Source organism: Mycetomoellerius zeteki, unplaced genomic scaffold (genome assembly GCF_001594055.1).
Source record: "Mycetomoellerius zeteki isolate Tzet28-1 unplaced genomic scaffold, Tzet1.0 scaffold421, whole genome shotgun sequence".
NCBI lineage: Eukaryota > Metazoa > Arthropoda > Insecta > Hymenoptera > Formicidae > Mycetomoellerius > Mycetomoellerius zeteki.
In genome coordinates this window covers 1,251,756-1,270,654 of record NW_017257416.1, presented here as the reverse complement: position 1 = coordinate 1,270,654, position 18,899 = coordinate 1,251,756, and the positions used below count along the sequence as shown (strand labels likewise).

The 18,899-nt window shown below is 36.6% G+C and overlaps 1 protein-coding gene across 1 annotated transcript in view; it reads left to right on the top strand.

Moving 5' to 3' along the window:
• Positions 1 to 14,692, top strand: part of LOC108726439 (protein rhomboid) — a 131,051-nt gene extending 116,359 nt beyond the window's left edge. The window contains exons 5-6 of the mRNA XM_018454011.1: positions 10,147 to 10,302; positions 14,057 to 14,692. Of these exons, the coding sequence (XP_018309513.1) occupies positions 10,147 to 10,302; positions 14,057 to 14,298 (398 nt within the window). The 3' untranslated portion in view covers positions 14,299 to 14,692. The remainder of the gene's footprint in view (positions 1 to 10,146; positions 10,303 to 14,056) is intronic.
• The last annotated feature ends 4,207 nt before the right edge of the window (positions 14,693 to 18,899 follow it).

The following is an 18,899-nucleotide window of genomic DNA, read 5'->3' as shown; positions in this document are numbered from 1 at the left end:
ATGCGGGATGTACAAAATGTTGATACTGAACGAACTCCTCGCTTTCGATCCGAAATTTTGCGTGTCGATGATCGCGCTCAGGATGCCGAAAGTTTCGCAAAAATGCGCGCGCGCGTGTGTATGAGAGAGAGAGAGAGAGAGAGAGAGAGAGAGAGAGAGATGAGAGAGAGAGAGAGAGAGAGAGTGAGTGAGTTGGGTACGAATAGTGAGCGCGCTGGAAATTTCAGCATTTTTTTTTTTGAATCACCGCTCTTGACGAGATTGAATGCTCGCAACGTGAATTTTTTATTTTTGAGAACCGAGTGTGGTTATCGTGGTGGACATAACTCCATGGAAACATTAATCGCGTTGGATTCGAATAAATGATTTCGAGAAGCAACCTACTACATTAAAATGAAAATTATAATTATGTTAAATAATTCATTATAGGAATGAAAAACTAAATGAACTTTAAAGAAGAAAAGGTTATAAATGCCATATTTTCAAATTTATTTTGTTAAAAATGCTTTATATATTAAAGTCAATAATATTATAAAGGACTGGTAATATGACGTAATCACTTTTTCATTCAATATTAAAATGTTATTACATTTATATTATATACATTTCCCAACGGTTCTGTAATAAACATCAAACCCAACTCTCGATGATATTCTATTATCGAATTTTTCGTATAATTATATACTGTAAAATATTCGACAAAATGACGAATACTAAGAAAATATTTCGGGCGATTATTTTTTTTACTATTATACAATTAAAGATTTAAGATTTATAATGCATATAAATAATTTTAATACAATTGACCGCATAAGAAAATTTAATAATTGGGTAATTTAATCTAATATTTAATACATATTGCACTCTTTTTAGTGATTGCGTAATAAATATACCGCGTCCATACCTTTGACATACATATTTCATTAACAATACAATTATATACTGTGACTGCGTAATCACATGCGAACATGATATCGTTCCCTTATTTAAAAAGTGACATCTTAATATATAATTGATAAAAAGTGACATCTGAGATAATTAAATTTAAAAATTAAGAATATGTATTATAATCATAACATCTAATTTTGACCAATTATTGGCGTTCTTTATACTTAACATAATATCTTTTACAATATCTACACGTTTTGAATTGTGTTGTTTTTATAAATAAAAAAGTCTTCTACAGAACACATTTAGAGTTAAAACAATATTGATGATCGAAGTTTGAAAAAGAAATTGTTTTATTTTTAATTTAACCATTTTAGCTAATCAAGATGAACACGAACTGTTGATGATATTTCAAGTTATGTCATTTTTTATCAATTATTTTGAATTCATTATTTATAGGATATATCATAATTACAATAATATATCATAATCAAAAAGATTTTTTAAGGGTTGTGAAACGAAGATGATAAAATGACATAAAAAAATAATTTTAAAAAAATGATAAAAATAGTTTTTCTCCTTTTCTGAAAAATTTAATTTTTTTAGTTGTGTCACTTTTGAAGTAAGGGAACAATGTGTTTTTTCTATCGAATGATGCAACGCTAGGCAAATGTTTAATAATCATTCAAGGCTGAAAAATTTTTCCGACGTGAATGAACGGATCACTGTAAAAAGGAAAAAGAGTTGTCTCGTCAATGTCGATCCTCTCATATTCCGTCGCTGCATGAGAAATCCCGCTGCCATAAATATCGCGGCCGTAACCATAAAATTCCGACGGCTTTTCGTCCTTTTTTTACCGTGCTTGGAACGTACTTCACACATTATATTTTATGCATCGGGTTACGTAAAAACGGCGACGCCCGTATGCGCTGCGCATCGCTCGCATGTATACGCACGAGGCATACACACTATGTTTTCTGAGTGGACATGATATTCATAGCGCATCACTCGCGGAGGTTCAGTGCAGCAAATGACATTATTGCATCGATGAAAATAGCGATGGCATATCGATATGGAATCGAATTAAGATTTAAGTCTTTTAATTTTTTTCTTTTTATTTATTTTGTTTTAAGATATCTTGATTTACAAGAAAAGGACAAGAAATGTAAATTAATTATTAATTTCATAATTTCACTGACTAAATGAAAAAATGATGTTAGACTTATTGGATGGTTTGTAAATCATAATCAAGATATATGATTTTGTTTTATTCTTTGTGATGAAATTTTGATATAGCCACTCATACGAGTAAGTCTTCTAGAATTTAGGGTATTCTCATTGTCTTAATAAATTTTATATTTAAGTTACTTAATAAAGTAATTGTAAATTTTTAACAATGAGATTAATTATGGTGTAATCTCTCAATTAATATCGATGTGTCAATAACTTGCAGCATAAAGACACTGTCGAAACGTTCTGTGTTTTTAATGATATCACATCTTTTTGATATTATATATTAAAGTGAAACCTATTGTTTTAAAATATAACTTATTTCTTGGCCTTTTATATTTGTAAATTAATTGGATAAGATTAATATACACGGTGATAAAAATTTTTGGCGACAAAGAGGTTTGTGTGTTTCTTAAATCATTACTTAGATAGCAAGTTGATGTCATTTGTCATTATTTTGACGTCAAAAGGCCTTGTTACCTATGTAATGATTTAATAAACATAAAATTTTGCACAGAAAAAATGATTTTATTAAAGTATCAAAAAATTTAGCTAAATACAGATCTGAAAATAATTTTATTGGACCATCAACATATTTGTATAAAAAATCTGAGTATGATAAGCAATGATTCAAAAAATTTTGATATTTTAGCAATCAACTTGAGCATTCTATATAATTATTTTGATGGCCCAACAAAATTATTTTCAAATCTGTATTTAGCTAAATTTTTGAGATTTCAGCAAAACCGTTCTTTCTGTATGGCCAAACTTTTTTGTCATCCTGTATAATATAGTTGATTAGTGTTGCAAATAGTTTACTACTCTATTATAATTTTCAAATTTTATAATCAATAGAAAGCAAATTCGAGTGAACTTCTTTATTCGATAGTACAGAATGTGTTTTTCGGTTTGGAGTCCATCGCTACCGATTTCCCTCGAGTCGTTCAACCCTCGGACGCCTGTCATGCCTGGTTTATACGGGGCTTAGAATTTTGTATCGCGCGTAGGACCAGTGGCGTAACGGGAATAGGAAAAGGGAGAAGGCCTCGTATTTTGTCCCTGTCCTCTCTCTCCATCGCCTTCCATTCCCACAGCCTCTCTCGCTCGAGAGCTCTTTACGAATGCAACAGCGCGCTTGCATTCGCCGCACCTAACAGTACGCTCGATTTTCCACCTCCCTCTTCCTCCCGTCGCATCCTCTCGCACGATAATCGCCTTTGTTTCTAGGGGGGTTGTTCGTGAATGTCCTTTCTTCGTTAACAATTGCGGATTAAATTGTTGGATATCTAATTGGCGCCTGATTGACATCGCTAATACCGTTCCATATTGTGGTTTATAGCGAAAACCCGCTATTGTTTCGTTTGTAAATGATGACAAGCAACAGCGATTGCAAAAGAGTCAGCTTTTTACACGAGTAACGAATGTATGATTTTGACTGCAAACTCGATAGACGTGCAAAATAATCGTGTCCATGTGACATAAATTTCTTCTTATGTTAGCAACCCTACAGACTGTTACTGATCATGTTTGATTTTATTCCTTTCTTTGCTTCAGTTCCAATTGGTATGATTCTGCGTTGTTTCAGTCTGGATTAGTAACTTGAAGTGTTAAGATTTGTGTGCTTGTAACGAAAATAGAATATTTCATCGCTTAATATTACATAGTGATATATCATATTTTTTGAAAAATTTAGCAATAATGCCTACGATAAAGAAAAACTTGCTGAAGCTTTCCGTACATTTTTGTAACATTATCGTCAAATTTTATATTGAAATTGCGTAATATCGCACAATGATGTGTTACCTTTGTTTCACAACGTAAGCAAAGTTTCAGCAAATTTTTTTTATCATAGCATTATTATCGAATTTTATATAAAAAAAAGGTATATCGCTGTGTGTGATATTACGCGATATTACGCGATTCCATTTTTGTTATAAGCAATATAAACACACCTTAGTACTTTAAATTGCTATTTCAGATTGAAACAACGTACAGCTATGCCAATTGAAATTGAAGTAGAAAAAAAACTAAAATTAAACCTGATAACGGGCTGCAGAATTGCTAATCTATGAAAAAAATCAGTCTCATTGCTTAATCATGTATTTTCTTAATTTTTTCATTTTCATTAACATATTAAAATAGTCAAAATTGTATATCAATAGACGTGTATTAATTATCAACGATACAAAATGTCGTGTCTGTTAGTGATACTAATGTAATAAGAGACAACTTTGCTCCTCGCTCGCACCATATTTGTGATTAAAATACGAAGGAAACGAAGAGGAAATTGTGGAAACGCGTGCACGGAGCCTCGACGCGAAATAAAATGCTTCGCTTCGTAGCGGGGTAGAGGAGACAGGTGGGAAAATAGAACGAGCATTTTAGAATGCGCGCGTGCTAGGCACGTCGATGCATTCGTAAAGAGCCCCTCCTGGAGGCGAAAAACGGATGAGACGGCCAGAATGAAATTGCTGGAAAACAACGAACGCCGGAGGTTTTCTTTCGCTGCACAGAGAGAACCGCTCGATACGCTCTCGCGGCGTTAAAAAATTAGTAGTTAACCACTTAAGCGAGACGCGAGCCATGGATATGGGTGTGTGCTCCATATCAGTGCATTTTTGCACGTTCCTTCTTCCTTTTTATACGGGCGCATTTATTCCACGCGTTCTGGAACGTTACGTTCCGACAAGCGAATTTCTACGATTTTGCATGCGAATTATTAATCATCAACTAGGTGCTAGGTAAATTAGAAATTCTTCATTATTCTTATTAGCATAATGTTGAAGGAAATATTTTTTTGTGATTAGAAGCATGTTTTGTTATATTATACAATTACATAAAAAATTTATGTTAAAACATTAAAATATTTTTAATAAAAAATTCAAAATATTAAACTCTTCTAAATTTCAAACCTTTTAATCATTTATCAATCAAATTATCATGTTTGTTATCGGTGTATGCAAAATTTGCTTAGAATTGGAAAGCGACTGGAGTTTTATGAGTGTCCACATCTCCGACACTTTTCATATCGTTTTTGCTATTGGACACTTCCTCCGTGTTGGTTTCGTTGCACCTGTTGCACGTCGTACCGTTTGGTTCCAACAGACTCCGCTATTGGTGTCAATGAGTCGTTAATCGACGATATTCTGTACACTGAAAAATATGTGCGACACCTTATCGCGTGTTAAATCTTATCGCGGCTGGTCGATAGAATTGATTTCTTTTAAAGTAAGTTATTTAGGCTTTCAGAGTCTCTCCCTCTCTCTCTCTCTCTCTATATATATATATATATATCTCATTTAGGTTCTCGTGACTTTGAGAACTTGTGGCAAAAACTGTATAAAAGAAATTAGAATGTCTTATTGAAGTTGCAAGATACAATTTCTTGTAAATTCTAATTCAGACATGCGTCAACAGTAAAATTCCCCGATATATTCATAACTGGACGAAGTTAGTTGATCATTGTTGGACAGGCTGATTGCAGCGGGTTGTAGAGCGGGTAGATACATGGATAGAGCGACACGCTGTAATCATAAGAGTAGGTCGCGAAGACATTAACTCGCGCTGGTGCTTCGTGTTGGCAGACCGCGTCGACCCACTTCCCTTCCTTTCATGCTTTCTTCCTTAAGGCAAAGTCGAAGGCACTAACGAAGGCTCGGATGAATTTCATAACCCACGAGAAGTCCGCGATGACTCTATTACGCTTCGCAGCTTCTTCTTTTTCCTTTTTCGCTTTCTTTCTTCCTCGCTCTCATCCTCGCGTTAGGTTGCTAATTTTCACAACGCACCTTGCTGCTACCTTGTTTTTATCTTTTTCTTCTTTCGTATCTGCATGCAGTATATGCACGCATACATTTCCTATACAGTCGCTAGAAAGCATATAGAATCCTCGTTACATCCTTTTACGTGCTTACTTTTTTTTAGATAGATTATACCTTGGCGATCGAAAGTACATAATTAATTCCACGAACGTTTGTTGCAATTATAAGGCTAATTTAATCGTGAATATGGCGATACCGTTTATTTGAAGAAAATGTAGCAAGTGGAAAACTAAAATGTAGTTAAATCAGTTAATTTATTTATTATCTGCAATTCTCTCAAAAATCACGATGAAAAAAATTAGAAAAACTGATGAGAAGAAAATTCCAGTAACGGATAGTTAAGTATTTCAATTTTGAAAAACGATAACAGAAAGTTCTTGCTAATGATAAGTAATAATTAAATGCTAAAGTGAGTAATTGCTGTCAATCAGCAAAGTATCGATTTGTTAATTTCGAGCGTCGAATAAACTATTCGTGCTATGGCTCGTTTCCTAGTCTCGGTTAGGTAAATGACGGTAAACCGTAAATACTCGCAGCATCGTCTAAGTTGGACCAAGAAGAGCGAATGAGGGGAATCAGCCGCCTCTTGAGCTAGTATCCGTTAACTCGAGTCAATTACTACAACAGAGAACCATGGTTCGTCGTGCACAGGAGTAAAGTGGTCTCTCGGCGTGCTTCAACTTTCAATTAACTATATGGCACGATGATAAACAGACGGGCGATGACAGCTGAGACCTTAAATTTTCTCTTTTATAATCGTATTACCGCTTTTGCAGCTCAGTGACATTATTGCATTATATTACGTTACGAACATTGCACATGGCAATAAATCACTTCTTCTTTGTCAAATGTGATTTGGAATCGTTAATATAATAAATATTAGTTATAATTTATCATCTTATTAATATATTCATAAGAATTACACTTTTATGTCTGATATTTTGGTAATCGTGTAAAGTTTTATCGGTTTTAATTGTTTTTGTCTCCACGATAGATGCAATTGTATCTTTGGGCATTGGTAATATCGGTGATTGCTGTCGAATAAACTAGTAGTTATATTGTGAGCCATCTAATTCCATGCGTCTCGAATAATTGCTCCCTTGTTTCGATTGGATGTGACTCAATCATTTATTAAGCGGACGCTAATAATTCATTGGGTAATTCGGAGCGTTCGCGAACTCGCACGAATTGATGTTTGCATCCTTAATGCATTTCCACGTCGCTCCGGTGCACACCGGCTTAGACGCGATTTGCGCTTTGCGGAAACTCCGTGTAGGTAGTTTACGAAACAGGGGCGCTTCGCATGGCTCCCCCGTGAAGGCTGCTATTGCTCGATGTAGGTCGCGCGTTAATGACCAGTGCGTAGCGACGAGTTCAATTGAATTGTCGGTTTCGCAAGAAACGAGGATGTCACGCGTGCGAAGTTTCGCACAATGCGTATGACACAATCTTACGTTTTATTCGCGAGTCTATAATTTTAAAAAATTCATTTCCTCGAAGAGAGCGGTCTATCTCTGAAATTAAATAAAAACAATGACTTCTGACAATTCAAATAACAAAAACGGATAAGGGTAGATAATTTTCATCTGAAATTATCTGGAGAATATATGTTTACCTGCTCTCCCTTTCTCTCTTTTTCTCTGCGGCTTAATTAGAATTAAATTCTTTAGTTTTTCATGCGTTTATAATTCAGGAACTTTCAATGCCTTGACATGTTTATCAGAGAAGAATGTACTGCAGTTTACGGGAAGAATTCATATCTAAAACAGAACACGGGAAACATCTCGTATATCAGCGGCAGATTAGGAACGGCGGCCTTAATAAATCGGGGCAATCTCGTCAAAGTGGACACGACACAACGTATTGTCCGAACCGGCATTCGTAATTTAGGACGGATCAAAGGTAGGTCGGATGGTTAAGGTTCGCGGAGGGCGATCGGTCAGCAGGTCCCCAGGTGTCAGGTGGTACCCGGCCGCTTCAGACCCGCCGAATCACCAGCACCCGGCCAGTCGCCACCATTTCCACATAGGAAGCGACTAATGTCCTCGCTCATTTCCCACGATATATAGGCGAGTGCCGCATCGATTCTCGAAGCACCATCCGCCTGCCCGACGCGATATTAATGTTTAACTAGCGCGATCGTGTGTCTGATACATTACGGTTGCTCCCGGGGTTGAAATTGTTGCGCGCTGCGCTACACGCCCTTTCCATAATGGTACACGTTGCGCGAGTACGAGACATGCGAATTGCAGAATTTGTCGAAATTGTTGCGCTGCTGTTATTGCAATACTATCGTGCATCGAATTGTCTTCTATTATTGGCTCGGTGCGTAATTGGAATTCTATGTTGTTCGACATTTTCAGATATTTGCGAATTTTCAAATTTACCTGAGACAATTTTTGTATCGTAATTTTAATAAAGATTATATAATAAAAAAAATGTATTTTTTTGTATGTACTCGTAAAGGACAGTTTTACTAAAGTATCTAAAAATTTAACTACGCTATGTTAAATTCAAAATGTCAAATATTTTTTTTACCTAATTTGAGCTATCATTTTTAGTCATTGATATAGGTCGCTACTATCCGATATATCATTAATTTGATTAACAATCAAGTTAAATAATTTAAATTAAATAATTTAACTTAAGAAAATTAAATTTGATTCAAATTTAGTTTATTATCGACGATGTTTATATACGGACGATGTTTATTTTGAAATTAACCACAAAAATCGATTGATTACATTTTAACACAGACGGAAATTAAAAATAACAAAATGTCATTTAACTTAAGAGATTGAGTTATCATTGCTCCTTTGACATCTAACAGTATGAGTACAGATCTAAAAATAATTTTGTTGGACTATCAAAATAAGTGCGTAGGAATCTCAAGTATGATAAGCAATGCTGTAAAAAGTTTTGACATTCTAGCAACAGTTTGAGTCAACAACCTCCTACATAATTATTTTGATAGTCCAACAAAATTACTTTCTGTATCTAGCTAAATTTTTAGATATTCTAGCAGAACCATTCCGTTCGTATAATCGTATATCTAGAAATATATGTTATATATTGATTGGATTCTCATATGCCTGATATATTGATTATTTTTCGTTATCACGCGTCTTGAACGCGTTACAACAAACGTTATTTCCTACAGCCGTGGGCAGTCTGTCGAATTACGGGTTAGGTACTTGGAGACAGGCTCCTAATTCCGCTTCTAATAACCAGGGCTAGTTATAAGCGCCCGGAAGCACTTTGTACTGTCAACCTTGCGAATCGACCAAATGGTGTCCGTGAACGCAAATATTTGCGATAATACAAATTATATTGTTATACCTATATTAAAGAGAAAATAGAAATTTGTAATTTTATATGTACATTAAACGTTTCTGGCATTTAAAATATTGCGAAATTTTAAGAGATTTTGTTTTTTTAAATTCTCGATTATGTTAAAAGAGAAGAAAAGGAAAATTTTCAGAAATCGGGGTGTATAAGCCTCATATACTGTATTGCAATTCCTATGGTACTCGTTTTCCGACAAGCTTTTTCCACGTTACTCGTGGAGCAACAGATGTTTCCGAACAAATTAAAGGAAGAGTGACAAGGACAAGAGGGAGGAAGAGAAAGAGAGAGTTTTTGGCGTCGTTAAACTGAAGCGCCGCGCCGTGCGAACTTTCCAATTGTTGAGAGTGAATATTATTCTTATTTTATTCGCTGAAGGTGGCGAAAGCGGAAAATTCTGTCCGTACTTCGCGGTTATTTGAAAACGAGCTTTCCCAGTTCGATAGATAATGACCGAAACTCTTGAAATTCAGAAAACTCGGGAAGCTCGCAGTCTTATGAGAACGCTCGGTTCTCTCTTTTCTCCAAAATTTCGTTGATTACATAATTCCGAATATTTGCGAATTGGAAAGTAGATGGAACAATATAATGGTGTGTGTAAAAAATATAATTTTTACTGCTTCATATGGAAAATAATCTAGTTACAGAAAACTTTAATTTGCGGTTTTTCGAACTGGAATACTTTCACGTGATATTTCAGTAATAAATTAGCGATATACTGGTTGTCTACAATTAATCATTATTGTTGACGTTTAGAAAAATGGGAAAATGCGCTAAATCGTTGATCCGGAAAAAACAAAATGAAAACGTTTGGAACAGTAATTAAGAAGTTATTAAGAAGTTATATTTGTTGTGGTTTCAGGTTCGCTGGGCACGTCGGTATTCGACACGGACGTGTACCTCGTCGGAGCGAGCGGAGGCGTTTACGCCCTTCTAGCGGCGCATCTAGCCAACGTCCTTCTGAACTATAACAATATGGAGTTTGGGATAGTTCGGCTCATCGGCATCTTCGTCATCGGTAAGTGGACCTTACTTCCTCGATCGTCGGCCCGCAACCACCACAGCCAATCCTATCTACCTTCGACCTGCTAACTCGATATCTCCGATCGAACTGCTTTCGAGAGCGATCACGATTGACCAATGGCGCAGACGGTAGTAGACATTTAATCATGCCTGTTACTTGCTAAAGGCTTACAGAGAAATTATTAGAATTTAAATAAATTATTACAATACAGGGTAAGATGATACAATTTCGAACGAAATAAGATTTTAATCCAATTTTTGAAATTTAAGTTTGAGTTTTTCCTATTTGATATCCTTCAATATCCTCAATACAATGAGAAAGTTACCAAAATTGAATCTCGAAAATTGGATTCAAATTTTATTTTGTTCGGAATTATATAATATCATGTTCGAAATTGTACCATCTTACTCTACAAACTGTTACTTGATAAGTATAACTTACAAATATTGTTACGAATTCACGTAATAAAGAATTAATCCTCACTATGGAAAATGATTTTTATAGAATTATAACGTATTTGTGATGTAAATAAAAGAGGATTAATCTTTTATGAAAAATTTAAAAGAAATAATTAAAAGCTGAGAAGAACAGTTTCTGAACGATACTTCATCAATTTCCATTAGTCTCTTTATAAAGTAGTGAAGACCTTCATAGTCGCGAATTTGCAGACACGTCCTTAAGGATTAAGATGAAATATCTCGGACCTCCGAACACAATACAATCTCAGAACTGGGCGCCTATGGCGACGTAGTGTAATAATAGCGCGATATTGGCAAAGACGTAGACTCTAGTATCGAAGACCTGTATAGCACGTAATTTAACCGCCACTGTACGTGCACATTATCTGGTTCTAGTGGCCCTAGAGTCGCCTCAAATTCACCTCGACGGAGCCTCTCAAGTCTTCAATAACCTTGTTTAAGGGGTTGATTACCGTCAGCACGGATATCCGCCGTCGGTTTCTCCCTCTCTGTCTCATTCTCCCCTACTCGCACCATTCCCAATATATCCGCATAGTTTCTGTCCGCGGGTGGTAACAGCCCGGGCCCGTTCCGATCTACGCGCTTCGACTTGGATTACATCGTAATCCCAGCACGAGAGCTTGACGGGTGAAGTAGAGCTTGATCGATAAACGCGCTCTCTCACGATGTGGAAGCGGGTCATCCGTTCAGCCGCGAATGCAAATGACGCTCTCGCAGGAGTCTGCGACGTGGCGAGGTGTCTTCTGTCTCCTATAACATCTTAAGATGCGAAGAAAGTGCGCCACTATCAACTGCAATCAGAACTCTGTGAAGGAATGAGAGAGAGAGAAAGAGAGAGAGAGAGATTTGAATTTTCATATCTTAGTTAGAACATTTCCGAATGTTGACAATTCCGTTTAATTAAGGCAACAGATTTGAAAATGGGATTAATATATTTTATTTGTTAAATCTAATAGTCATATCGAATTTGTCGATTAAGGTATCGTTTTAATATTCTTTTCGCGATTCACTTTTATTTACTATCATCTAGTCGTTCGATTTCCTCGCGCTTCATTTCGATATACTTTTCCTGAAATTTCAATTTCCGCTTTTTTTCCCCGCGATAAGAGCTGAAAAGCGCAAGGGAAGGAAAAGCCATGAAAGCCGTCGCTATTTTGAAGTTTTAATTAAAAGATAGGTGTGCTCGTGCTGTGATCGTCGCGAAGAATTTTTGCCGACATTGAGATTGTTTGCTACAAGAAGAACAGGTAGTTGGTCCGTCAATTTTTAAAACAAGCACGATGTCGACACTCATGTTTATTGAGTCATCAAGCTCGCACCTGAGTAAGCCTGGTTGAAAATTAAAGAAGAGATGCGGTATTCAAAGATGATGGAACAATAGCTGGTTGGAATGCATCTCGATGAAAAAAAGGAGAGAAAGTTGGAAGGAATTAAATAAATTTTCGCGTGACGAGGAAATTGCAATTTTAATTATATAGATAAATGTAATTTAGATAGAGAGAGAGAGAGAGAGATGGCGTATAATTATTAAGCGAAGTCTACGGAATAATCGTATATTGATCATGATTAATTTTAATATTGAAACGGATGAGGTCTACAAATTACTGAAAGTGCTTCAGATATAATAATGTATAACCCAATATTAACTAGCTAATATTAACTAAGCTTTCATCTAACAATTCCATTAAAATTGGATTATATAAGCTGAAACGGAAGATAGCACAGAATTGGTATAGAAATGAAGGACATTGCTTATGATAAAAAAAATACGACAATAGCATATTATATAATGAATATATAATATGCTATTATAGATATACCGATTGCAGTCGAGAAAATAAAGTTAGGATAGCGGATAGACGGAAAAGCTTGGAAAGGGTCCAGTTTTTATTACTTCAAGAGTTGTATAACTCAACCTTACTATCCAAGTTAAACGATGGCAACAACGACGTAAAGAGATCGCGTTTGAAAACAGAGAAAGAAAACAGTATAAAGGATGTATATCAGAATTTGTATACTTCCTCAAAGTTTTAAATGTCTCGATAAGTTTAAAGTTCATTTCTCGTTAACGAAAATTTTAAACTCAATTGTAGAATTACTAAATGTCGAAAATGAAATATCTCTTCATAAAAGGATAATAAAATATTTTCTTCTTTATATCTAAATTATATTAATTTAATTGTAACTATAAATTAATTTATAACTCAGTTATTAATTATATTTTAGTTTTTTTTGCAGTTTTGGTATACAATATGTACAATAATTATAAAAATTTTAAAGAACGCTATAACTTTATTAAAATATAAATCTCTTAGAAATGTAAAACCTTATGAATTACTCATAACGTTTATGAGAATCTTTAAAAGAAATGTAATAATTTGCATTTGTTAAGGAGATAAAAAAATTTTCTAGAGAATGTGTGTAGGTTCGTAGAAGATGAGAATACTTAATAGATTACGAAACTAAAGATGAAAATCCGCACACTACAACTAACGAAGAAGAAAATTACTTACGGGAATACAACAAACTTACATAATCATCGACGATGGTCGCAGACGTAGAAAAAAAGCCGTTGCAGGAAGGAAGCTGCAGGAAAGCTCTTCTCTCGACGACACTTCGAGAGCTTCTCAAAGCTTACCGTCGGCTCGGCTCTTCGTGGCATCCTTACTTTTTTGCTCTACTCTCTTTCGCTCTACTCTTCTTTCTTGTTTTTCTTCTTGTTCCTCTCGTGTTCTCCTTATCGCTTTACTATGCATTTTTATCTGTACTTTCAGAACAGACAGCTAAACAGAATTTTTAAAAAGTATATGCCATGATAAGCTCATTATTCCTTTATTTTTATTTTAAATTAATCTATTAATCTATCTACACTGTTGTATTAATACCCTACTAATTGTAAATTCTATTAATTTGAAAGATAATAAAAGTAGAATCTGATTTCGATTTAAAATTAAATAAATAAGACAATTTAAATTTAGATACACTGTTAAATCTATAGTGTCAAAATTTTAATCTAATGTAAGTCGCCACTGCTCTTATTCAATGTATCATTATTTTATCCATTGTTTTAGTATAAAACAATTGATAAAATAAAAATATATTGAATAAGAGCAGTGACGACATAATAGATTAAATTTAACGCTATAGATCAGTGTAGATAAATTTAAATTGAGACACGCGTGGAGAAACGAAATATTATATATCATGCGTAATAATTCTAAACAGACAGTAATAAATATCCATGGAAATTTTAATATTTCTGATTGCAGCCAGCGCCGACGTGGGCTTTGCGATCTACGACAGATACGCCGCGGAACAGATGGGTCCGCCAGTATCGTACGTCGCCCACCTGACGGGCGCCCTGGCGGGCCTAACGATCGGCCTCCTGGTACTGAAGAACTTCGAGCAGCGGCTGCACGAGCAGTTACTCTGGTGGGTTGCCTTGGGTGTCTACGCCGCCTGCACAATCTTCGCGATCATGTACAATCTGATGCACCCCGACTATCCATGACGCGAGGTCAGCTTCGCGTACGGCCAACCGAGGCACACGTAACGCGAAGCTGATCGCCCTTGGAAGAAAAAGAAGAAGAAGAAACGAAGGAAAAGATGGGAGAGACCGTCATCGAGCAACGTCGACGGAGATTTTCAAGTATCCCGAACTCTCAATAACACACTAGACCGTGAGCTAAATCGTTCCCAAAACACCAAAAGCGAAGGATACGTAAGGAACGAGAGTTACGCGACGGAGTCGTCGACAGTTGTTCTCCTCGAAGAACGTGACTTCGATCACTTTCCGTGCGAAAAGGATCGCGTAATAGTTTCGTAGTACATATATTTTCTTCCAAGCCGGCCTGTTCGCGCGCGACAGTCAAGAGAGACAGAGCGCTTGTCGAAAAGAAGCGACAAACGAGCGAGGAAATATAATTTATTATTGATTAAAAATTCTAAAACAAATGAGAAAATTTTGAACGGAAGCAATAATAATCGGTAAAAGCAAACGCGGTATACTTCCGGAAGAAGAAAGAAACGGGAAGAAGAAAATTGAGCGAATGTTCTCATTACGTTTCATCTTTCCTGCTTGATAACAGTAGTCTGCGTTTGCCCTGCAATCCCGTGAAAGCTTCTTAAACGCAACGTGGGACTACTTCATCACGGAGGAATGCGGGCAATTTTGTGAACGGTGTAATCATAAAAAAAACCAACTGTTAGACTCGTGTTCTCCTGCCATCAACGGGACAAGGAAACGTCATTGTAGCAAGATGGGTCATCTTGAGCCACGATAAAATGTCTTCGCGTGTCGTTCTAGAGAACGACGGGGCAGTGCACGGGAAAGTTACGGATAATATTCTACTTCGTCGGTCTCCGGGAAAGAGGAAGTCGCGTGATCGCGAGACTAGTCATCCAATCCCGTCGTCGCGCACTCTTCCGCATTCTGAAGAAAAACCAAAGAATCGAACTGGATTTCAACAATGTCGGCTAGCCATCCGGGAAAAGTAAAATCCTTCAGGAAGGAGGCATTTCTATCCAAACCTGAACAAGAGGAATTCTCTCTCATGGCGTTCGTTTATTTCCGCGTAATGCTGGCCGCAGTCGTCCTCGGAAAAACCAAAGAATCATACTCGGACTGTGTGGACAACGCTTGTTGTCCTTTGTCACGTTGCTGAAGAAGTTTCTTTGCTCGGTGACGAGAAGCGGAAAAAAAAGGAGATGATGATGATAGAAAGAGAGAGAAAGAAATGGAACAACGGCGAAGTAAAGCAACAGAAGAGGTAAAGAGGAAACGGGTGGACTTAATGGATCCTTCGCGGTCGATGAAACATTGTACAAATGACCGCGACGGAGAGGTACGAAGATGATGAAACAAAAACCGCGGTCGAGAAAATTGGTAACCATCGACGTTCCTCTCGAAACCCTCTCGAAACATTCGACTCGCGAGACGAATTTCGTGGACGTGGACAGAAACGTAGAAGAGCAGAATGCGATTTGATGATGAATTCGAGCTTGATGATGAAGAGCTCGTGCCGGTGGAAGATTTTTTTTTCGAAAGCGATGAATGATTAGCCGCGAAGAAATTTTTGCAGAAAAAGGACAAATTAATAATTGATCGCTAATTCGATAGTGTGAAGAATACTGTTAATCGAGTTGCGCAAATAATTGTGAAGTGTTTATGGAAAGTAATGTGAGTATCATTTATAAAACACAGATCTTTTTTTTACATTACATCCGCTAGAAGGCCCATTTGTGATGAAGATACTTCGAATTATCACGAAGATATCCTAAATTAATTAGAATTTATTTTATATTTCTCAAATTTTTGTAATCATTCACAATTTGACGTTACTACTATTTTCTATAAATGCTTCACAAATGTGCACAATTGTCGAGTTTATGTATTATTTTTTACGACGTGTGAATACGCGATAATCTCAAAACAAAGATCGCTGATATTCGAACATTTATCATCGCATATAGCTAGATCGATCACCATAGGAATGCAAATTCCAGTCATATAAAATTCATCCAAATAGCCGTTGCATTTTTTCCAGCGTTGTAAAAACTCTAGGAATCGACATGATGAATGCGTGCAAAAAAAAAGACATTGTCAACTTCGCTTGCGAAAATTGAAACTACCTACGAACGCAATGCCGTCGAAATGCGTACTGTATCATTGTAAAGAAATACTATTTGATATTGCAGAAAGATAATATTTCGAGATAAGCATTGGACTATCATTTGTGTACATAAATCAAGCAGCGTTTACGCATCGTTTCGACGCGCATTGCAATTCGTGCGGTTGTAATTTTCGTGAGAGCTCTCGCGAACTTTCCGCATGATGGACGTAATAATGTGCAATGCAACGGCGATCAAGCCTATGACAAAACAACATTCGGCCGATCTGCCGGTCGGTTTTCAGTCTACGCTTTCGATAGCGACCGCTCGTTAACGTCCTCGCAAAATCCCCCTGACGGCGCATCTGCCTGCGCGCGCGATCATTAACGCGCATTAATTGTACACCATTGTAAATACCTGTATATAGTATAGAGACTCTGTGTGTGTTTTGCGTGTGTATGGAGCACAAGTAAAGAAGAGAGGCGCGAGACAGAGCAAAGAAGAGAAAATAAGAAGAGGAAGGGAAAAAGAGAGCTCGAGTCGGGTCACAGTCTAGTCGTTTCGCGTCGTTGTCGTAAGTATATATACATATACAAATATACATATTGTATTTAAAGAGAGAGAAAGAGAGAGAGAGAGAGAGAGAGAGAGAGAGAGAAAGAGAGAGTGAAGAAAAAGCCGCACATTCTCGGGAGAGCACACGCTTAGTGTAAATAGTCACACGCGAGACATATGTTCCTCACCTTTAATTTATCATCGTGTCATCGTGTTTTCGAAATCAGATCGTACGATTGCCGCCCGCGTGACTTGCGACCTAAACTGTGTCGACGATAGCTGGTATTCTCTATGTTTAGCGTTCATTCGCGGCCTCTTCATGAGCTGTCTAGACTGGTATTTTCCCAGCGCGTTTAGCCGCAAACATGATTGTTTGATTTCCATGGAGAGAGAACATTTATTTGATATATCTTCGCTACATTAAACAATTACCAATTAAATTAATCAGCGATTAATCTACAAATTGATTTCACAATCACGAATTCAAGCCCTTCTAAACATTACAATGATATAAATTAGTAAAACGTTCATTTTTTTTAATTATTTTTCTTATTATATAAGAATTTAATTTATTTATTAAATAGAATTTAATTTATTTATTAAATAGAATTTAATTTATTTATAGAATTATAAGAAAGTAATGTATCACTGATGTCAACTGAGATTACGAAAGGGCTTGTCTTTGTTCACCTCGGAATATGGAAAGTCTTAACTTTGCTTGAGGGCTCATTTAACGTTGAATGCACGGTGACTGATAAAGTCCAAAATCAGAAGCTAAACGTGGCGCTGAACAAAGTTCGAATACTGCGAGCTAAAGTCTGTACAGTAGTTTGGATAGTGTCGCGGTATGTGTCTCTCTAGTATTTAGTTTGTATAGGTTGTTCGTTTTGCGAGGTAGCCCGACGCACTGCCTGTTTTGTAATACGACTTAGCGCCGTGCGCGCCTTCGTTTCCTCAAAGTCCGCCGTTCAACACAATTTGTGTGTTACATAAATTCCGTTAAACGTTATTACCTACATTTTTCTATACTTTCTCGCGAAATGCCGGAAGAGAAAAAACGCGTTTGATTTCGCGTATGTGTTCTTGTGTAATAATTAATTAGCGATTATACTGTCATATTCCTAGCGACGGCGCGCAAATTTATAATTCCGCGAAATCCTATATTTATTTTTCGTAAAAAGAGAAAACCAGCTGTGTTGTCCACGAATCCCACGTGTACGAAGCCCAGTTCTTTCCGATACTTTTTTGAGTCTTTTCCTCGGCTCTAGGAAACCCCACGCGAGTGCCACGGGATGAAATGTGAAATCGTCAATTAGTCGACGACTGAAAATTATTTTCCTATATTTACGCGATTTAAGGTAGCGCGTTTAACGTTCAGGAGAAAAAAAATCGAAACTCTGCCCGGTAGGTTCCTCATTATTTCAACGGGGATCAAACTAATGTATTATTATTTATGTTGCACTGATTGTAGTGTAATAACGCTAATATACGATACCAAATAATATATAAGATTTAGTATGAAACAGTAATATATTATATTATTTTATTAATATTATTGTTAATACTATTGCTATCGCATTTTTCGTGGCACCAAGGAAGAAAGCAATTTTTAATGCTGGTGTGTGGCATGGCCTCAATGGCGTAAAGTAGTCCTCGGAAAACAGAAAGAGCGCCAAGAGGACGCGAATCGAGCGCGAGCGAGAGATCAAACGAGAGTAATTAACGATGCTAGTCAATTAGTACCCGCGAAGGCAGCTAACGCCAGATCCTAGCTTAAGGTACGACGGCTATGTAAGACGCTTTAAGACGATGAAAAAAGGTCGAGATACCGATGACGCTGAGAATGAAGGGTGACGCAAAGAAGAAAGAAAAGAAGGAGGTCGAGGGGTCTAAGAAGGTTTAAGGATTCAAGAACACTGAGAGAGCGAAAAGAAGACGCTGAAGAGC